This window comes from Fopius arisanus, unplaced genomic scaffold (assembly GCF_000806365.1).
Source record: "Fopius arisanus strain USDA-PBARC FA_bdor unplaced genomic scaffold, ASM80636v1 scaffold00024, whole genome shotgun sequence".
Lineage (NCBI taxonomy): Eukaryota > Metazoa > Arthropoda > Insecta > Hymenoptera > Braconidae > Fopius > Fopius arisanus.
The window spans coordinates 291,365-312,464 of NW_011887763.1; the positions used below are offsets into that span (position 1 = coordinate 291,365).

The 21,100-nt window shown below is 37.0% G+C and overlaps 10 protein-coding genes across 12 annotated transcripts; 4 read left to right on the forward strand and 6 right to left on the reverse strand.

The window, feature by feature from the left end:
* Positions 1-25: 25 nt before the first annotated feature.
* Positions 26-3,703, reverse strand: MED25 (Mediator complex subunit 25). Of its 2 annotated transcripts, none has more exons than XM_011301568.1 (7): positions 3,384-3,703; positions 1,932-3,311; positions 1,356-1,757; positions 778-1,158; positions 638-697; positions 361-483; positions 26-286 (listed from the first exon to the last, which is right to left on the reverse strand). In XM_011301568.1, the coding sequence occupies exons 1-7, from the start codon at positions 3,549-3,551 to the stop codon at positions 137-139; spliced, it is 2,664 nt and encodes an 887-aa protein (XP_011299870.1). In that variant the 5' UTR covers positions 3,552-3,703; the 3' UTR covers positions 26-136. The 2 variants fall into 2 exon arrangements, with proteins under 2 accessions (XP_011299870.1, XP_011299869.1); XM_011301567.1 differs by having other exon boundaries at positions 778-1,170.
* A 140-nt stretch (positions 3,704-3,843) lies between these two features.
* On the forward strand, positions 3,844-5,443 carry purple (6-pyruvoyl tetrahydrobiopterin synthase purple). The gene is made up of 3 exons (XM_011301569.1): positions 3,844-4,068; positions 4,132-4,211; positions 4,300-5,443. Exons 1-3 carry the CDS (start codon positions 4,007-4,009, stop codon positions 4,578-4,580), a joined length of 423 nt encoding a protein of 140 aa, XP_011299871.1. The 5' UTR covers positions 3,844-4,006; the 3' UTR covers positions 4,581-5,443.
* A 274-nt stretch (positions 5,444-5,717) lies between these two features.
* LOC105264589 (WW domain-binding protein 11) lies at positions 5,718-8,227 on the forward strand. Its single transcript, XM_011301570.1, has 5 exons — positions 5,718-6,036; positions 6,153-6,278; positions 6,366-6,463; positions 6,600-6,771; positions 6,854-8,227. Exons 1-5 carry the CDS (start codon positions 5,973-5,975, stop codon positions 8,083-8,085), a joined length of 1,692 nt encoding a protein of 563 aa, XP_011299872.1. The 5' UTR covers positions 5,718-5,972; the 3' UTR covers positions 8,086-8,227.
* A 57-nt stretch (positions 8,228-8,284) lies between these two features.
* LOC105264590 (protein FAM173B) lies at positions 8,285-9,419 on the reverse strand. Its single transcript, XM_011301571.1, has 4 exons — positions 9,334-9,419; positions 9,058-9,230; positions 8,664-8,852; positions 8,285-8,548 (listed from the first exon to the last, which is right to left on the reverse strand). Exons 1-4 carry the CDS (start codon positions 9,392-9,394, stop codon positions 8,390-8,392), a joined length of 582 nt encoding a protein of 193 aa, XP_011299873.1. The 5' UTR covers positions 9,395-9,419; the 3' UTR covers positions 8,285-8,389.
* Positions 9,420-9,535: 116 nt separating this feature from the next.
* LOC105264592 (uncharacterized) lies at positions 9,536-11,897 on the forward strand. Of its 2 annotated transcripts, XM_011301575.1 has the most exons (6): positions 9,536-9,617; positions 9,974-10,112; positions 10,203-10,377; positions 10,449-10,534; positions 10,673-10,808; positions 11,025-11,897. In XM_011301575.1, the coding sequence occupies exons 2-6, from the start codon at positions 10,026-10,028 to the stop codon at positions 11,231-11,233; spliced, it is 693 nt and encodes a 230-aa protein (XP_011299877.1). In that variant the 5' UTR covers positions 9,536-9,617; positions 9,974-10,025; the 3' UTR covers positions 11,234-11,897. The 2 variants fall into 2 exon arrangements, with proteins under 2 accessions (XP_011299877.1, XP_011299876.1); XM_011301574.1 differs by lacking the exon at positions 9,536-9,617 and having other exon boundaries at positions 9,624-10,112.
* Positions 11,268-15,436, reverse strand: LOC105264591 (WD repeat domain phosphoinositide-interacting protein 3). Its single transcript, XM_011301573.1, has 6 exons — positions 15,111-15,436; positions 14,389-14,565; positions 13,863-14,120; positions 13,565-13,766; positions 13,223-13,443; positions 11,268-12,798 (listed from the first exon to the last, which is right to left on the reverse strand). The coding sequence occupies exons 1-6, from the start codon at positions 15,175-15,177 to the stop codon at positions 12,692-12,694; spliced, it is 1,032 nt and encodes a 343-aa protein (XP_011299875.1). The 5' UTR covers positions 15,178-15,436; the 3' UTR covers positions 11,268-12,691.
* Positions 15,437-15,688: 252 nt separating this feature from the next.
* Positions 15,689-16,908, reverse strand: LOC105264593 (protein MEF2BNB homolog). The gene is made up of 2 exons (XM_011301576.1): positions 16,616-16,908; positions 15,689-16,271 (listed from the first exon to the last, which is right to left on the reverse strand). The coding sequence occupies exons 1-2, from the start codon at positions 16,668-16,670 to the stop codon at positions 15,793-15,795; spliced, it is 534 nt and encodes a 177-aa protein (XP_011299878.1). The 5' UTR covers positions 16,671-16,908; the 3' UTR covers positions 15,689-15,792.
* A 633-nt stretch (positions 16,909-17,541) lies between these two features.
* Positions 17,542-19,196, forward strand: SsRbeta (signal sequence receptor beta). The gene is made up of 4 exons (XM_011301577.1): positions 17,542-17,646; positions 18,170-18,314; positions 18,525-18,839; positions 18,924-19,196. Exons 2-4 carry the CDS (start codon positions 18,171-18,173, stop codon positions 19,038-19,040), a joined length of 576 nt encoding a protein of 191 aa, XP_011299879.1. The 5' UTR covers positions 17,542-17,646; position 18,170; the 3' UTR covers positions 19,041-19,196.
* A 151-nt stretch (positions 19,197-19,347) lies between these two features.
* Positions 19,348-19,813, reverse strand: LOC105264596 (peptidyl-tRNA hydrolase 2, mitochondrial-like). The gene has a single exon (XM_011301579.1). The coding sequence runs from the start codon at positions 19,789-19,791 to the stop codon at positions 19,378-19,380; it is 414 nt and encodes a 137-aa protein (XP_011299881.1). The 5' UTR covers positions 19,792-19,813; the 3' UTR covers positions 19,348-19,377.
* LOC105264595 (cytochrome c oxidase assembly factor 4 homolog, mitochondrial) lies at positions 19,801-20,361 on the reverse strand. The gene is made up of 2 exons (XM_011301578.1): positions 20,110-20,361; positions 19,801-19,922 (listed from the first exon to the last, which is right to left on the reverse strand). Exons 1-2 carry the CDS (start codon positions 20,206-20,208, stop codon positions 19,815-19,817), a joined length of 207 nt encoding a protein of 68 aa, XP_011299880.1. The 5' UTR covers positions 20,209-20,361; the 3' UTR covers positions 19,801-19,814.
* Between the last annotated feature and the right edge of the window lie 739 nt (positions 20,362-21,100).

Genomic DNA, 21,100 nt, shown 5'->3' on the forward strand with positions numbered 1-21,100 from the left:
AGAATAAAATTTTTCAAAAAATCAATTCCGTTTTCCCTGTAGATTATAATATTCATATAATAGAGGTATAAAATAAAATACAATACATTCTCTATTGATGTGAAAAAAATCTCGATGACTAATCAAAGAGAAGTTCTCAAGGCATAAAATCGTAATTCGTAACATCGTCAAATTGCTGGTTCTGCTGGTTCGTTGGTGCCATTGATCTTGCGCCCATTTGACCCCGAGGGCCAACCATCTGCTGCTGCATCCCAAGGACCTGTTGTCGATATTGCTGTGGTTGTTGCTGCAAACGAAAATTCATTAGCACAAAGCATTGAGAAAATATTATTGATAAAGATATTAATTAGAAATACTCACTTGTTGCAATAAATTTCGTAATCCAAGATTGTTCGCCATAGTGGGTCGCATCATCCTCTGAGTGTTGGGCTGTTGCCCAATTATTCCAGAATTTGCACTCAATGCCTTCTGCGCCTGTTGAATCTGAATATTTCAATAATAAATTCATCAAATTTATCAATAAGTCGCAGAAAATCAGTTCTGTGATATTCCGGTGACATTTATATGGGCGTACCCATAATTGTAGAAGATTTCTACTTTTGGAGAATAAAAAAATCAAATTAAATTTTGAACGCACCTCCATTTGTAATTTGTACTGCATTTCCTGCTGCTGTGCTGCCTCCAAATTTTGTTGAGTCTGAAATTCAAAGAAATATTCATCAATAATTTGACTGAAGGAAATATATTTTTTGTCAGTGTAATTTCTAAATAACATACATCCAGTTGAGTTTGGTAATGGGCTTCCTGCTGCTGTGCAGCTTCAAGTGTCTGTCTCAACTGATGGATTTTCATGAGATTCTGTTGCCTAGCCATATCCATCCCATCAAAAGTCGGTCGTTGCTGCACCATCATCCCCTGAACTCCACCACTGACAGACTGTTGCTGCATTCCCCCAGATTGTATATGAATTATCTGATTCTGAGGAGTTGCATTGGCCAATCCCTGCTGAGGATTATTGGCAGGGACGACGTTTTGCGTGATCTGTCCACCTCCCATAGCTATCGTATTAGTCTGCGACATGAGAATACCTCCTTGTGATATCGGTGATGATCCTGGAATCGTCCCAGACACGTTGCTACCAGGTTGTCCAGCGCCGCCCTGTGAATATATCTATTTTTCTCGTGGGTATTCACACTATCCATCTTCTTCATAATTTATTATATGAGACATTTACAAAAATTCTGTAGCTATTTGTGACCTTGACATATTTATCTTCTCTATCTTGATTAAAACCTCGAATGATTTTTTAAAATTTCGTTCTAAATAAAAGGAAAACGTAAAAAAGTCAAACTCACATGATTTTGCCTCAATAACGCTTGGTTATTCTTCTGCTGCTGAATGACCTTTCGCAAGCGTTCGACGAATCCAGGCTGATCATTCGGAATGAATCCCAGGTATGCCCTCTTTTCCACAGTGTAGAGTAGAATCAAAACCTTGATATCACAATTTGGGAGTGTGGGAGAAGCGGGGAAGTGTACGCAACCCGCGAACCCAGCACTCATGATTTTTGTGAGGGAATCGAGTGCTTCGCATGGAGTGGGATGAAACAGGACAGACTTGGAGTTCTTCAGGTATGCTCCACCGATGTTGCCGATCAGTAGCTTTGGCACCAGTTGAAGCAGCACCTTTGGTGGCCACGAATCGGCCTTCAACTCTGGCTCACCATCCTTGGTGTTAGCTGATACATGGCATGGAACCTGGAATCATACGTAAGTTTATGAAATAATTTTTCTTCCAAGGATATCCACAAAAAATTGCCAGCAAAAAATTATTCAAAAGTTTACGATGAAAAAACAGAAGTAATTTTATTCTAAATAAATATAAATTTATTATTCATAAAAATATAGAAATATGTATTGATGGGAACGAACCTGTCTCGTCTGTTTCTGTGGATCACTAGGATTCCTAGCTTTCTCCGACCACTCGAGCATCCCATGCCAAATAGTGGGCCTCTCCCTACTAGGGGGTCCAATCTGGACATTCCCCCCAGGATTATGACCCATCTGCTGAGCAGACGATACAGCAGTTGGATGAGCAGCGGCGACACTCTGTTGTCCCTGATTAGAAATAGTCTGGCTCATAACACTCGACGAAACAGCCTGATTTTGACCAGCTGGTTGCTGACTCTGCATACTCTGCATTGGTCCCTGTCCCTGCTCCTGTGGCTGTCCCAGTGCCTGCTGATGCTGTCCCTGTGCTGTTTGTTGAGAGGTCTGTACCTGTAGCTGGCCCTGTCCCTGAGAGTTGCCAGTGATTGGCGATTGATTTGGCTGTCCAGTCGCTCCCCCTTGACCACTCATGACAGATCCATTAGCATCCATTCGCTGATTAAATTGAATATTGAGACCAAGAGACGATGGGGGCTGTGTCAGTTGGGCTATCAATGCACTTCCTTGATTATTACTCTGCACACCTCCACCACCTGGAGGAATAAATTGGCCCTTCCACCGAGGCTGTGGTGCTCTTGCTGCATGGTAATTCGGTGGTCCAGCCAGTTGTGGATTGAATACAGGTCGTCCCGGATTTATCGTACCAATTGGCGGTGCCACCGACTGATGGGGATTCAGTGTAGCTGGAGTCTGATTTCTAAAAGCTGGATTCAGTGGAGCCTGGGACTGAGTTGTCTGGGACATATTCTGACCTGCCTGATTCGTGTTCGGACTGTCATGACTCTGCAATGGACTCAGGGGAATCTGTGCAGCGCTGGCTGTCTGGTGAACACCTCCACCAATTGGTGGACTCACTGGACGCTCCTTCAGGTTATAATTCCTCAGGAGCACCAGGTGGCGAGGATCCTTGGCGTAGTTTTTCGTTTGAGAGGTCTGGAGGTCACCACCAGCTTTCTCAAAGAGCTTGAAGAGCGCTGGGATCTTTCTAGGGGACAGGATCGAGAGGATTATGTCGCGTTCCTGGAATACAGCTGCTAAATTCTCAACGGTGTGCCCAGCAAATTTGTGGGACTCCTGGACGACGGTTTGGTAAGGGGGTGAGTTGCAGACAAGGATGCAGTGTTTCTGGGCATTTGTATTGGGTTCACGTTTTATCTGGAGGTCCTCGAAGCAGAGGAGGGCGGTTGCAAGGCCTTCGCCGATATTTGCGTGGGACTCACCCTTGCCACCGACCATTTCTAGACGCTCCAGGGAGGAGAGGAGCTTGTGGGGATTTGAAAATGGACCCCTCGTCGTGGTTGTCGGTGAAGGGAGACAATCGGCTGCATGATACACCACTATTCCGTAGAGGGTTGTACTATTCTGTAAACATTTTGAGAAATTATTATTTTTTTTTCAGGTGTCTTTAAATAAAAAAAAATATTGAGTATAGACCTCTGAAACATATTCTCGATCCTCGATGGTGCCCTGGCTGAAGTACTCCACCGTTGGTATCAAGTAATTGGTCTTCAGATCATTGAGGTAAGCCCCATTGACAGCTGTTCCCTCGATCACGAAAATAACGTCAACCTGAGGACCGTGTTCACTTGGCACAGGCACCATTATTTTTTCCTCTCAATATGACTCAATCCTCAACACTTTGCGCTACGTATTATTAAATCCACCGTTTCAGGTTCGTCTAGACACACGTCATTTAGCATCTCAACCCCCAGATATCTGCCATTTTTCGACTGTCAACAAATTTTCTATCAAGTTTCGTAGAAAATGCTGATGCTCCCCAATTTTTAGAACATCTTTGGATTTGACAAAAGCTCGAAAAACTTAGAAACGCGGGGCAAGATGGAAAATAATTTTTGTGGCGTCAGTGAAAACGCGGCTTGACATTTCGAAAGCAATTTCACTGGAAGACATCCACTTGCAGCAATAAAAAAAATCGAGAGGATATGGTGTAACTCAATCTGTCATTCGACTGTAAAAAATGTACTTGAAGCCATTCTGAAAGTGCTGGAGACACTTGCGACTCAGTTTATATTATTCCAATAATTATTCCATTCATCATGGGACCAATCGTGTATTTAACAAGGAAAGAAAGTATTTCTGCTTGTCACAGGCTTCACAGGTGAGTCCACAGGATGATCAATTGATTATTATGAATAATTAAATGAATGATTATTAATTGCAGCCCTCATTTGACTGATGAGGCGAACTCGAAGATTTATGGGAAGTGCAATAATTACTGGGGACACGGCCACAATTACAGTAGTTAGTGTACTCCATTGGATAATTAAATAAAAAGATGAAAGATGTTTATTCATTTATTTATTTTTGATGCATTCTCATTTTTTTCTAGTCGAGGTAACAGTGAGAGGCCCCGTCGATCCAAAAACTGGAATGGTTATGAATATCTCTGATCTCAAGGTTTACATGCACAAAGTCCTGATGGACCAACTGGACCACAAGAATATTGATAAAGATGTCCCTCATTTTGCAAACGTCGTTTCAACAACCGAAAATATTGCTATTTACGTTTTTAATGAATTGAGGCGAATTATGCCTGACCCTTCGTTGCTTTACGAAGTTAAAATTAATGAAACTGATAAAAACATGGTCATTTACAGAGGGGAGCAATAACTCAATTATAATTTCAATATTACATTCAACCCCAACTCGATGTTGAACCCTGGTGATCAGTTTATAAAAAAACAATTATCAAATAACAAGTAAATTTGACAATTCCAAATTGGTTAGCAGAAGTAATTTTTTTTTTTCGTCCAATCGCCGAAAATTTATCAAGAATGTGTGTAAGGAGATTAATTTCGAATTTCCGTGGGAGATGTATAAAATCAGTTATCATTATTCGGAGACAATTATTACCTTGAATCGGTATTAGGAACTTCATCAGCGGTTGTAATCTGTAAAATTACTCGGATTGAGACGAATTTCAGGTGCAGTCATGTAATCTTTAATCTCGTAGTGCAAGCAGTCTGAAGATCGATTCGGAATAATCTAGAAGTATGGTGATAAGATTCTTACCTTTGGACCAAAAGTCTTTCCGACCTTCCGCCTTTTTTCTTTTCGCTCTCTGGTCTTCGGTATTGTTACAATTTCTCATTATTATTATATTCTGGATAAGAATGTACGCCCAATCAATTAACCGAAGAACTACCCCCACACTTGCAAGGACAACTAATGTATTAAAATACTTAATGGTAGCAGGTAAATTATATTTTTCACTAAAAAAAACGGATTCACGCAATCATCGACGTAATTTTTTATATTTTTCGGCAATTAAGGAATTAACTCAACATACTACATTATACTTTAATAATAGAAGGAAGATGCAGGGAATAAGTCTTTCATGAGTGTACAGTGGGTTTTCTACTTTAAAAAATCTGTTCATCAGATTGTATATTCAAGGATCTCTCCATTCGTGTACTATAAATATATATAATATAATAATAAATGATAATATCGTTTATAAATGAGAAATGAAATTTTGTGGCACATGAAGGTGGTATTTTTGCGTTTTACAGAGAAATTGTTAAGGAGTGGCCAAACGGAAAATCCGGATTCAAGAATTTTTAATATGCCACGACGAAATACCAAATGTCGACTGCACATATGATGTAGTCAATAAGGCAATTGAAGACTGATGATGAGTACTCGTAAGAAGTACTTTTTTTAAAAATGAACTTTTAAAATTCTAGTAATACTGATAAGAATAATAATAGATGTATATATAAATAATATTGGAATGCTCAAAGGATTGAAAAAAAAAGAATAGAATTTTTTCACATCCGCCTTGGGGTGGGGCTTTGAATTTGCGCGCCTTTCGCTTGTATATATATTCATATAGATCCGTAAAGCTGGCAACATGACAAAATTGTTCCAGCAAGCCTGATATATCTGTTTGGAGGGTTTGGAGCAGCCGTCATAAATCGAAGGAGACATTGGAATTGTACAAAAATTTGAGTGAAAAATTTATTCCAGTGATAGCCCGAGTTAATTGGAATAATTTAAAAAATGGGGCGACGTTCGATTAATACCACTAAAAGTGGGAAGTACATGAATCCTACTGATCAAGCTCGTAAGTTCATTATCATAACCTATTATCATTTACAAAATTATTTACCAATTTTTATTCTGGAATTTCACATGATCTGGGGGTAATTTCATGAATTTTTTCCATTTTTTTTCAAATAGGAAAGGAAGCTCGTAAGAAGGAACTCAAGAAAAACAAAAAACAACGACAATTAGTGCGAGCAGCAGTTCTCAAGGGCAAGGATCCTGCCCAGATCATCGAGGAGATGGAAAAAATTGATCAAATGGGTATGGAAATAATTTCCAAATGTCATTCCGTGTTTCGGTAAATAAATCATCTAAATTTAACAATTCTATCATTCGAATTGTTGACAGAGTATAATGTTATGCAGCCACCTCCCCTCAACGAGAAAGTACTGAAAGATAAAAGGAAGAAGCTGAAGGAAACGTTAGACCGAGTGCTGAAAATGTATGTAAGTAGTAATTAGAGAAATCATTGAAATAAATTATTTCGCCGAATACATAAATTCTTCTGAGTAAATTGTTTGTTGAAAAGTCGAAATAAAAATAACTTCGTAATGATTTTGCATAGAAAATTCTACATTTCAGGCTAAAGATGATCACGAAAAATGGGCGGAATTGAAGGAGCAGTTGATCCAGTATGAAAGACGACGAATTGATCTAGTTTCTTACTTCGAGGCTGTCAAACATGCCCAACAGGTTCAAGTCGATGAGATTCCATTGCCTTCTCCGAATTCTGAAATGTCCAGAATATTTCCAGGTAACTGGCCAACCCTATAATACCATTACCTAGTCATGTTAATGAATTGACAAATGAATAAATTGAAATGAAATTCTTACAGGAGCCATGACATCGCAGATTCCCCTCCCCGATTTACCCCAACCCCCTGCCCACATGTACCCCCCACATTCTCATTATATACCTCAACATCATCCTTTATTGACAATCCCTATACCCCCTAGTATTCTAAAGAAAACGAGTGTCTATTCCTCTGCCACAACGGCATCCACATTAATTCCCAGTAAAGAACCTCCTGGAGTCCCTCCATATCCACCACCTGACATATCCTATGATGATGAAGATTCATCAGACAAATCAATAAATGCAACGCAAAAGTCTCGAACAATTCGATTTGCCGATGACAAAGACGAAAGTAAATCATCAGAAAAGGATCAGAATTCACAGAAAGATAAGAATCAAGATAGAGAATTGGAGAAAGTCAAGCCGACAACATTACAACAGAAAATGTTGGCGATGGCTGGACAGGACATAGATCAATTCATGCGTGAGATGGAGGTAGTCCACAAAAAGAGAGAGACCGAGAGAGCGCAAGATTTGAATGCCAGATTGTCTTTACTAGATGCTGACTCCGACGGAAAGTCCTCAAAGGTGAATAATGGACAGGAGAATGAAAAGTCGGAGGCATCTGAGTTGTCTGGGGAGATTAATCGATCTACCCAGAGTTCTCAACAATCGACGATACATTTGCAGCAGCAGCACGGATTACCACCGATGGGCATGCCTCCACCACCATTACTATACCGACCACCTCCACCTCCCATGCACCTGCGGATGCCACCACCACCACCACCGCGAATGGGATTACGACTACCACCAGGACCACCGCCTGGCATGCCACGATTACTTCGACCAGGACCACCCAGCATGCCCCGTATGCCACCACCCATTCAAATGCAGATTCACAATCTCTCGGGTATGCAAAATCTCTCAAACTCTCACATGCAATCTGTCGGTGGTGGCAATACCGCGCAATCGAAACAACCCAATGTCCTATCAGCTGCACCTCAGCTCATAAATAGAAATGATAAAGATGGCAAGAGCTCTACGACGATCGAGGCGAAACCTCAGATAAGGAATTTAGCTGCTGATGTCACGAGATTTTTACCAACGTCACTCCGAGTAAAACGTGAGGACAAAAAGAAAGCAGCGAATAACACTGTCACCAGGTTACCGGACAGAACTCCCGAAATTCATGCTGTTAGATCCATACAGCCTAAAACTAAAGACGATGCATATATGCAGTTTATGCAGGAAATGGAAGACTTGCTGTAATTATTACATTCAAGGAACCATTGTCATTCTGTAGATTTTCATATGAGTCATCTATAATCAGCAACTGATTATTTTTTTGATCGTCAATTGCAATCGAGTATGTCATGTTGGAATTTCGTAATAAAATAATCATTAAACGAAATTGTGCATTCATTTTTTGGACAAATAATCGATCTTTATGAATATATATACTGAAAAAATTATTATGATTTTTGGTTTTTAACGTGATTTTGAAAAATAATTATTTCGAATAATTAGAATTAAACTCTGGATGAACGTAAATTTATACTTGAGTTAATAATAATTAATTCTCAATTTTATGAGGACGTTTGTAAATCCATACTGTATCGACGCCCTGACCAACTATTTGGACCGGTTTCAGGTTCGGTAGGGGAAATCGACAGGCAATAATTGTGCTATTATCTTTCAATTCCGTCATGAATTTTTGTTCGATCTCTTCCATCTGAAAATTAATATAAAACTGTCAATTAAAAATGACAAATTATTATGATTATTCGAAGTTGAAAATAATAATTAATTACAACAATTAGGAGGACGTTGAAACAATGCGAATTTACCATTTGTGGAACTCCAAAAATTATGACATTGTTGTAACTAGTCAAATCGAATTTCAAGAGATCTCGTCGATAAAATTTCGTTCTATCCGCCATCCCTCGAAAATAGGCAGCCAATCTCGAATACATGACTAGCCACAGATTCAATTCAACTCCGCAAGCTTGGAATCCATTGCAGGCGGCAGCGAAAACCTTGAAGAAGTGTCAATTCAAAAATGAAAAAAATTGTTGCAATTTTTTCTAAGGGTGATGAACATTTGATGATAATTTACTCAAACCCCTCAGAAAAAATTGAAAGGGTCCGGTGAAACGATAAAATTTCAGATTTAAATTAAATACAAATGTTCGATCAAGAAAACATTCAAGTCAACCGTTTCGCCATGAATTAATTACTCACTAATCGACCGTCCCCACTTCCCAGATCAATGAGGTTTCCAGTTCGTCCTTTGAGTGCCTGGAGGACATTCTCCACTTGCTGAGAAGTTGCCGGAACATAAGGCAGGCATATTCTCCTCAAAGCCGGACTCACGAAGGGAATACATATGACACTCAAAGCCACTCCAATTCCACCTGCGTATTTTTAAAAATCCATAAATTAAAGATTCAGTAAATAGTGAGAAAAAAGTATTCCATGATAGTAAATAGCCCTGTTACCTGGAGGTATTTACTGTACCTGTCAGGCTAATCAAAAATATTCCTGTTCTCGATGGGGCATGCAATGTTTCACTGGACATAATTTTTAAGGTTAATTGGGCAGCCCAGGGTGAATTACCGGCGATTTTCAGTTCAATGATTTGAACTTTACCGCGGATTTTCAATAAATTATAGAATGCATATTAAAATTCTCGGATATCTCGTTGCTTTTAACAATGTAAAGACAAACAAATGAAGGTAATGACGGCGCATGAGCCATTATTCCACCAGAGCCTCTTCTGAATTCTGAGGAAGCACGTCAAGGTATAGTGCAACGGTTCAACTTTTTTTATTGCACTAACAGTAGAATAAATTCATCTTCGGTAGTTCGCTGAGAAAACACCTCATCAACATCGAGTATCGTGTTCGTTTTCATGATTGTCAATAAGTAGAAATCGTCGATCGAGTTTGATTGTTTCTGGAATGTTTTTAAGTTCAGACTATTAAACATAAACTGTAACACTATTATTGATTGAGAACGCTTGCCAGTAGAACAATTAACGTATGAAGAAGTTTCATCTTGCATAAACAGTTGGTTCGGTTCACTGTTCTTTAAACAAATTCCTGGATAATTGTCCATAACCCTGAGGGTTGATCAACTCATCGTCCAGTTGTTCCAGGGGTTAAATACGATTTCAGTGAAAAAGACATTGTCTTCACTCCGAAAATAACATGACAATGAAGATAGGACTATTGAAGAACTTCCTCCACTGCTTCAGTTTGAAGCAAGGCACAATCCTAATTGCAATTTTGCAACTAGTAAGTTGTAAAATTAATCAATTTCATGAATTTGCAGTAACTCGCTAATGAATTAACATTATTGATGAATCACGTTTTCTTTGATATTAGTTCATATCTGGAATTGTGATGACATTTTTCCTCCTCGCTCTGGCACATGCGATGGACATTCAGGAAATGGTAGCAAGAGATTCTGAGGATGCCTTGGAGCGTGAGGCCTTGGAAGAAATGTCCTCGATGCATCTGAACACGAAGCGAATGGACATTGCTCATCACAATGCCACCGGTATCACAGTTTATTTTTATTTTTCTTTCATTTTTTTTTTTCGGAGACACTGAATAGTAATTAAATTCCAGAGAAAGTTTACTCCATGTACTGTGGACTCGTAATCTCAGTGCTGCATTTTATCTCGACGGTTCTATTGCTCTATGGAGTTTTAATTGTGAGTGAAATTCGTTGAAATAGTTTTTTGGTACTCGGCTGAAAACGGAAATTCCGTTACAGCCTTGTGACAAAATTTATTACTTTAGAGAGTTAAAAAATTCAGTGGCAATTGGTTCTTAATGGATTTATTTTCCAGAATCATCGACAATTCATGGCCCCGTGGTTGATGATCATGATGACGACCATAATCACACTAATTCTGTCTCTATTTCTTGTCCAACAAGACTGCCCATTTATCGCAATCCTTGGAGGCAAAGCAGATATGACTGATCGTACGTTAAATATTATAAATTTCCACTTCCCCAATCCATGTCGTTTTCGATGACATCATTTTTGCCAATATTAATGAGTACCACAAAAATTAGCCTGTGAAAAAATGATATTTTTGTAAATATATTTTTAAAAATCCTTGTTATTCTCAAAAGGATAATCATGTTATATAGATATTAAGAATTCAAATATTAAGAAATGTAAACGTTTCCTTGCAGGCATACTCGTCTTATTTATGGTCGGCATAAGTCTGTACATCTGGTTTGCCGTATATAGCACCTACAAGAGTCTAGAGTCTAAAAAAAATGGTCTAATTCATGAAATAGATCCCATAAAGAAGCAAAAATATGCACTAACTCCTGGTGAAGGAACCAGCAATGGAAAAGTTCGTCTACATCTGGGCACACAAATTCCTTATGAAGTTTAGGCGTTTTTGTAATATCAACAATTAAGAATTATCGATTACTATTCCTTTGATCGTTCATCTGGCACACAACCTTGTAGATCCATTTTTTGTTAACTCAGCAAGAATTTATCCTCAATTTTCTTAATTATCAACTACTAACTAAAGAGATCACACTATTATCATAACGTCAGTAAATTATTTTTCTCGATGAAAAATGCGCACGGAATGTTAATGAAATGGGCGCAATTTTTTGGAAACGATAATAAATCTTTGATACGCAGAGCAAGACTTGTAATCGCGCACGTAGATATATTTAGGAAAATAATAATATGTGTAAACAAGTGTATCAATGCGGATTCGATACTGCACAATCATTTATACTAGGACAAGCAATTTATTCCTTAGCTTAAATAAAGACTGGAGAATGGTTTCTTTCAATATTCTGCATGATTACAAAGGTGTAGTTTTAAGGTTCTTGCCATGTGATAAAAGGAATTTTATAACACATAAATTATGGCACTAGGATTCGTAATCTTTTTTATATTTAAATTATTTATTGTTTTTAATAGATGTGTATTTCTATTGCAGAATCTAGGCAGAATGGCTGATAGTTCCGTTATTAATTCAGTAGATTAAATGTATACGATTTGTTTATTTAAAAGACTTAAAGTATTTTTATCAGATAGAAGTAATTAAGTTTTACTAAACTCATGACAATTACGGCATTCATAAAGTAGTCATTTTCTCCTGTGTATATCTATTATCAGTGTTTAATTAAATTATTAAGAAAGCTTCGATGATTTAAGCTTCAAAAATTATTCCATTAACTGTTCCAGACGGTCAAGGGTACTGGTGAGTTTATTGCGAACGGAAATCTGTTCTCAATTTTTTAATAAAACTTATCTGTGAACTCATAAGTTGACCGGTTCATCTATAACTATCAAATAATTGTATATAACGAATATCTTCTCTCGACAGAGAGAGTACGAATGATAAAATTCACGGGATAAAATTAAATTACTTTCTATGCAGTCGATTATGTCCATTGAATCTAACCAAAATAAATTCAGTAATATCATTGACTATATGTTTTGAGAGACTTTGGATGAGACTTATAATTATAATAATCTATGTCTAGTTAATGCGTATCGTCACAACTCGTACGGTCATCATAATCTCAGGTAACAGAGACTCTTACTCCTTCATTAATACATCTAGTTCGCGACTACAGTGCGACCCATCGCGAAACTGCTCGCAAAATATATTCTCTAAAAATTATACGTACGATAACAACAGACAGTTCAATGTTCATTGCGTTCTTGATCCCGTCCCGCTAGTCCTTTCTTTGGGTTGTACTTAACACTTATTAACCCACTTTTTTTTTCTCGTAATTGACACTGCACAGAAAATCTAAGGTAAAATAATTTTTTATAATTCGATATAGTTCTTTATTCAGTCGCTTTAGGATTCCGAGTCGGGTCACATTTTTTCGTCGGTCATGTCAAGAAATTGCGCGTAGAAATCTCGGGTGCATTCGCCTTTGTTGTTGAACACAAATTTATAATAACTCCCATCTGCACAAATTACTGTAACAAGAAGAAAAATTATTTTCTTTATTCTCATGATCATTGGGTGAAAGTAAATGGTTTAGTTGGTTGGATTAGTGTATTGATGATTGGCAAATCGACCTTAAAACAACGCCGTAATTAAGGTTTCTTCTTCACCTGTGAATAATTCGTAGACAAGTAAGACATTTTTGTATTCTTCCATTGCTCGGGAAGATTTCTTCCTGGTACTTCTGGGACAGATATTGCCTCCTCATGAGCCACCTCAGAGCGTTTTTTTTTAATAAAGAAAGCCTTTTTTTTTAATAACGAAAGCCTCTTTTTTTTTAATAAAGAATGCCTTGTTCTTACGGACTTGAATGAAATTGCAACAAATAGATAAGAGAATGCGCCAAGCCGTCAGAGCTTATGCAAAATACATCAAGGGTTTAATAATAAGACATACCTATAATACTATTATTGATGCCAAACGCGCACATACATTGGGAACCACCTGGTACTTGAAACTTGCAGAAACTCCAGCTGGAGCTGAAGTACTTTGGCAGGAAAGTGGCAGACGCAAGACTCGACTGGCGGTTCAGTTTTTGATCTTCAACGGCAAATACATGGACTGTTCCATGATCACTGGCTACACATAGCCATGTGGAGTCCTGATTGAAGTTTATACTAGCATAAAGATCAAACCATTTGGTATTAATGCATAATATGCCCGGGATTTCCTTCCAAAACCCCATTTTCATTGCGAAAATTCATTTCAGGATCGTTTTCATCACTAGAAATTATTTACCAGTAAATATTGGCATGATTAGCGCCACGTCGCAATTCATTGATCATATTCCCACTCTGAGTGTCGAAAACACGAATCAAAGTTCCTTTTTCCGAAGCTGTAGCTAGTCTTGTTCCTTGAAGATTTAGAGCAATACACGATAATGGTGTTTCATGAGCTTCAATATTCAACGGTTGCTTCTCAGTATTTGCCAAATCAACTACTGCAATGACAACATAAATCTGAGTATTGGTGGGTTCAAATCAAACTAAACAACATCAAATAATACTCGTTACATTTGAAATTAAATGTATCTTACTTTGAACGTGACCATTTTTCCTCCCAGGAAAAGCGAGAAGGGAGTTATCACTGTTTGGACATAACACACACAGCCCTCGCGGATTCGAATTGGTCTCAAACACATGGAGTTGCACTGGATTTTGGGTGAACGTATAGACTTTAATGACACCCTCTAAAATAGCTACTATCCTGTCTCTTCTTAATTTAACACTTTTCACTGGGGCATTGAATTCTAAGGTGATCGCCGGTATTTTTTTCAGGTCATCCCATATCACAACTGCAAATTAAATAGATGAGAAATTTAAGAACTGCATTCAGATTCAGATTATTGTAAATTAACATCGCTCGAATTGTTCTTCTCGCTATAACTATAGCTCTCGATGAAACGGAGACAGGGACATTGTTATAAAGGTGAAAGTTGCTCTTCTTGCGCTCAAATAGATTCATGAAGAGCTTATTGTCAAGACTTGTTCTTACACTGAATTACAATAATTTATCGATTATTCACTGAATTTGCATTACTATCAGCAATAAGCTCTCTTTACCTCTATTCGCTGGATGAATAGGTTTACTACCCCCTCCCACCAGTGCAAGATAATTACACCTAAAAAGCATCTCTACGTATCCAAGTCCTCCATCATTGAAGTCATGCCTCTCCTTTTCTTTCAGAGGGTCACAGTTGTAGACTCTGTAGCCATTTTCCATCCCACAAGCAAAGCATCCTAGAATAGTCCAATCAAACAAATCATTATAACGCAGGAATTAGTTAAAACAAACATTTTTTTATTTGTTTTAAAGTATTCAATTATAAAGCCGCAAAGAGGTACAACACCAGTTTGAACGTAGAGTAACTTGAATTCAAGGCTCAGTTTGAATGAATACGTCAGAATTGGAGAAAAATAAAATATAATGAAAAGAAAATATGAAATATAAAGAGTAACCTAGGAATGATTCAGTAATTTGTCCTAAATTGAGAGAAAAGCTGCAGAACTTGGGCTGGCAATTAAGTTAATGCGAATCATGCGATTGCTTCCCATTCCTGAATTTAACTCAATCGATTTTCCTGGCCCGAAGGATAAACAAAATTTTATTTCATATTCCCGAAAAGAAAAAAGATATTTCACTATCGGATTAAACTGCATTGGAGTAATGATGCAATGTCAGGTTAGATTCTTCACCGAAATCAATAGCTGGAGTATAGTACAGATGTTTTTTGTTATAAAGTAGTTGAAGACATTGAAGAAGGAAAATTAGATGCATGTCGTACCTTGATCTTGATTGAAACCGGCATAAATAAGGCCGTTGGCATGCGGATTGCCCGCAGTCAGATTCATCTTTTACTTCATAAACAATTGCAGCAATCGGTCCAACGCGAAATCATGAAGATAAACTCAATCTATGTATATTCACCAGAGTATGAATACGCACCGCTGTCATACGTAATATATATATATGTATCGGTATATAGGTACAAAAGGCCCTAGAGGACACAGCATACTGCCTGACTCTGCATGTGTGGATCTTTTACACGACATACATACGTCTTCGACTTCCGGCGTCATTTTAGTCCTCTACATGAGACACGTAGTATTTTTTACCTCCAATTCGTATTTTTGGAATTTCGCGGTAAAATCAGGTATGCACTTTTACTAAAGGCGCAAATAATCCACACCACGTTTTTCAAACCATTCAGTACATTCATTACAGCACAAACAATTCACTATTAAGGTTCACATCTCCCTTAATTTCGGTGATATTTTCAAAAATATTTTTTCCAGCTTTCTTTAAAATAATACAATCAAGATGATTCCATGAAATTTATTAATGTATACGTAATGACTCTGAAATAAATATTCAACATTAAATTCATCAATTTTTTAACAATAAAATATTATCATTGCAATACCACCGAGTAGATGAATATGCGCATTGAAATAATACAAGTAATATTAATTGTGCGTGGTATTGGCTCTCTGGAGTTCATTGGAGTGTCTAGCATGATTCACTAATGATTCAACTCGATTTGCAGTCTCCCTAACAACATCGGATATTTCATCGGAGAAATGGGGCAATTGATCAAGCGTTGGAATGTGTGCAGACAATCTCTTGTACATGGAATCCCTCTGTCCATCCTTTTTATTTCTCCTCTGCTCTTCAAATTTCAACTGCTGCTTAAAATGCATCGCATTTTTTATGAATTCAATTGTGTTTCCAAAACTTTTCTCCGCATCTTGCATTGTTTTAACAGCACTGACAGCATATTCAACGTCATAACAACGTCCTTGCAATTGTCGTTGAAGTGCAAGTACCTCTACACGTTTTTCTACCATCGGGGGCAATGCCTTCCTCACATGTTCCTGCAGCCGATAGAACGCTAGTGACGGCTCGTTGGCTACGATGTGCATATTCTCAGATATTCTCTCAGTGGCTGAAAAATAATTGTATTTTAGTTTCCCATTCATCGTATATCATAACCACAGCTTCAAAATTCCTGAGTATTTCCCGATGGATTTACTCCAGATGCAATACCTCCTCCCCCTGCCATGGTCGCTATGCATTGGATTCTATGTATGTGGGGGGTGGGAATCCGAATGTGATGGTCATTTTCTCGACCCATTGGGCAATCGTTTAGTATAAATAACTTTATCCCCTTCTTTAGTGAAAAATAATTTTATCAGAGAACTAACAAATAAAAAAATAAAAGTTCAGACGTCTGTTATAGATCTTCCCCTCACGATCAAAATAGTTTCTGAAACAACGAGAGTAACTAACCTTTCTTCACACGGGTCTCCAGCTCATGATCGGTTTGATAAACTTTAGTCGACATTATTGCATTGTATTAATAATTAACAATAGATATTGAATTCAATAGTTCGTCCAATGTCAATCCAAACGAAACGGAATAATTGTTAATGCTCCAAATTCGATAAACATTGCCCTCGATACGTGCACGTCCATCATCAGCTGATTGTTTGACATCTACAGTCAGAAGGCAGAAATTCAAAAATCGGGATGACAAGAACATCGGAGTAAAAGATTCATTCTGATGGAAAAAACAGAATGGAATTGTCATAATCATCTTTTCATAGAAGGTAAAGAGCAGAATGAATACTTTATCATTTTTTCTCAAGTGTTAAATCTTTTTTCAGTTGATAATAGTATTATTTAAATTTTCACTTTGTAAATATGACATTTCTCCTAAGAATTCCACATTTTTTCTCATTTGAATTTCTTACCAAATAAGACCATTAAAAATGGAAAATTCCAATTATCTGATTTTACCAATTTGTACAAATGTTTTGTACAAATAATAAATTACATATATTATCAGATATAATTCGAATTATTATAATTATATAAACAGCCTATTTCTTTTCTTTTTAGATGGATAAATCAGTTCTGGATATAATGCGTCATTTTAATAAAATGATCTTATGAAACCTATAAAAGAATTAATAACTTGTGAATTCTTAATTTTGAAGAATTCTTAACATTTCCTTGAATTCTTTATATTCAATGCAATAATTAAATAATTTTTAATGAGTGTATTATCCTAGATCCCTCTGTATTTTCCCCTGTACAAGTGCGTGGATTGAATTTGATTTTCCCGCCACATAGCGACGAACCGGATGTTCAGATTGTCCGGAAGTTACGCGTGGTTCACGAGATTTGTTTCAGCGCCGAAACGTGGCAGAATTGAAGCGCTAGTTGGCACCATTTTAACCAAAATTTTCACGTTCACAAATAGTTCATTCGGCTGCTCCATTCGTGCTTGTCGTCAAAAATTATCTGTTCCTTTTTAAGTGAGTATTTTCCCATAATTAATTAATAGCACTCGGTATTTACTCTGAGTGAAGTCTGCAAAGCCCCATTTTTCTCCATTATTCCAGTGATTACAGAAGATAAAATGATTCCGTTATATTTACGCTAATATTTTACCCCAAAATGCCGATGAAAAATTAACCAAAATATTTGATCGATTCATCCAACATATGACATTAATCATGCCATGTTTTTCTCATTATTTTTATGATTTTCAACAGATAAATATGAAGAATAGAAATTATAGTAATTATACTCTCTAATCAATAATTCGAGTTTCGATCGATTTTGACGATTTATAAAATCTTTGAAATTAGTATGCATTTGTACTTTTTTGGAACGTTGAATTAAATATATTTCCATAACACAAATCCTTCTGAAAATTATCTTAAATATTCAGGATTTCTATTGCCTTTTTTTTCCCTGTGCATGACACATGAAATATCATAGATTTGATGATCTGAAGTCTATTTATTACTTGACATTTTCCATTCTTTTTTTCAGGATGAAATTTCACATCTTTTCTCTGGTGATTGTCACCCTTTTGGTGACAGTCTGTGCTGATGAGGAACCAGAAGCCGCGAGATTGTTAGTGGCTAAGCAGATACTCAATAAATACCTCGTAGAAAACATGGATATCATCGTCAAGGTATTTATCTCAGAAAAATTCTCCTTTCTATAAAATTTCAAATTCTTCAGCTCCAAAAACAATCAATCCTTATTATCTTCAATGATCGACTCATTCTAGATAATTATCCAGTTCAAATAATCTGTAATTCATGATTTTTGTGGGCATTCAGTGGATAATAAGAAAATAAAACTCAAAATTAATTTCTATTTTTTTTAAACACCTTTTCAGTATACAGTTCATAATGTGGGTAGTGCAGCAGCTCTAGAGGTTGAGATAACCGACAACTCTTTCCATCCAGACAATTTTGCGCACGTCAGCGGTGAATTAAACGCAAGAATTGATCGTGTCCCACCGAACAGTAATGTCAGCCACACTGTTGTCGTTCGTCCAAGAAAATCCGGTTACTTCAATTTCACATCCGCTGAGGTACTTTACCGTCGCACTGAGGATGCACCAAGGCTTCAGGTTGCTGTCAGCAGTGCACCAGGAGAAGGTCTCATTGTATCGTACAGAGATTATGCTAAGAAATTCTCATCACACGTGGTAATTAATTCCTGTTCTATGACATCCTCATACATAAATCAGACGACTTCAATTTGTTGAAATCTTCACATGAATCATTTTCAGGTCGATTGGGCAGCGTTTGCAGTAATGACTCTTCCTTCACTTGCTATTCCTTTCGCCTTGTGGTACTCAAGCAAAAGCAAATACGAAAAATTGGCGAAAGCATCGAAAAAACATTGAGAATACTTCCATTGTACAGAAGAAATGTAAACAACAAGAGCCACAACAAAAATCCTGTTAATTTTTTTAAAATATATTCATACTGGATGATTGTGAGAGCGAATGACTGTACTGCCTGATATTTTTTAATAAAAATTATTTATAAATACCGAGTAACAAGAGACTCTGCAATGAGTTATTTTAATTATTCTTTTCTCTGAATAGAAAAACAAAATTAATGCAAGTTTAATCAAAAGAATATTACAGACGATAGGTTTTTCTTTTGTTCTATAAGAGGGAAGGAATTTGGAATAAAAACTGAAACGTATCTATTGGATAAAAAATATATTCTACAATTTTACAGTAATTTGAGATGTGCAGTGAGATCTTCCACGATACTATTAGGTCCCGGCCCAATGCCCAGAACTGAAATAGTTCCAGGTTCCAACTGAGTCTTGCCAGCATCTCTAATAATGACTGCAGTAATTCCACGAGTCTTGACTTGATCGGCTAAATTCTTGAGTTTTTCTTCACTGGTGATCTTTAGAATAATTTTTGGTTGTCCCAAAAAAAACCAGGTATCTAGAATTTCTTTATTATTTTTTCTACTAGAGCATCGTTGCACACACTCGACTGCAGCATGAGCACATTGAGATGCTGTTTTTCCTCGGCCCATTGCAATATCACTTCTCACAACTAAAACCATTTTACAGTGCTCTTTAGGAAAACCGTTTGTAATTAAATACTTTAACCGTCTTATAATATAACTCATTATATTGTGTTAATGCAGATTATTTATTTGTGCCCTGCTGCTTGTTTTTTCTGGTATTCTCCCATGCATACTTTGAACTTCTGAACCTGATCCTGACACTTACGCCAATCTTGAGTCTCTGCTATACAGTCCTAGAACACAAAAATTGGCTTTATTTGTTTGACTTCTGTGGCAATATTATTTTTAGCGAAATATTTGATTAGTTGTAGCATAAATTACTATCGCGTAATTCATGGCTAAATTCATGTTTTCCTCCCTAATTTTTACTCCATTTTGAGAATGAAGAATTGAACTATTACACAAGCATTGGTTAATTACCTGAACCTCATAATGAAGCTCGATACATCCAGTTTTTTTCAGCATTCGCTCAACGGGATCAATATCTTCCTCAGCTTCCACGTCTTTGGAATTCGTCATGTTATTCTACAAATTAATATTTAATTACTTCATAATCACCGGTGTATCATCAGCACTTCCAGAGTACATGTGCTAATTAGAGGCTGCACTCTCACGGCGAATCTGTCGTTATTATGAATTGTTCCCCATAAAATGTTGCAAGGCCGATTAGTAAATAATAAGGATTGACTGAAGTAGAGGCTCAGTTCTGGGGGTTTGAGTGACCCCAGCGGCATCGTAGTACTGCACCCCGAGAGAGGGAGGGCGCCACACGCAATGAGGGGGTGTTTTTTTTTATTAATCAAGTTTTTATTGCAATGCGGGGGTGTCTATCAAGTCAACGGGGTGAATTTTATTTTCTGCGGTATGAATGCTTTTTGTTTTTTAATTGTTTAACTGCAATTTAGCCGACTGTAAAACGAGCGGAAGGGGGAAGCCACATCTTGTGGAATTTCAAATGAAAAAATTATTTAATATATTGAACATATACTACTAATGAAATTATATTTTCATAATGAGCGCGTTGTCTAATTGGCAACGCGCTTGACTGGCACGCCGACGGTGTGGGTTCGATCCCGCCGTCATTCATTTTTTTTTTAAATAATTCTATTTTTATCTTTTGTAAATGGCTAATAAATCGAAATATTATTTAAAAACTGAATAGCTCCTTGATTTTCATGTTCCCCTGATACCCTTTCGAAAATTTCGAATTTTCAAATTTCAGTGAATAGCTCCTCGATTGTCATGTTCCCCTGATACTTTTTCAAGAATTTCGAATTTTTCAATTTTAGTGAATACCTCCTCGGTGATCATGTTACCCTGATACTTTTTCAAAAATTTCGAATTTTTCACTTTCAGTGAAAATTTCAGTGAATAGCTCCTCGATTGTCATGTTCCCCTGATACTTTTTCAA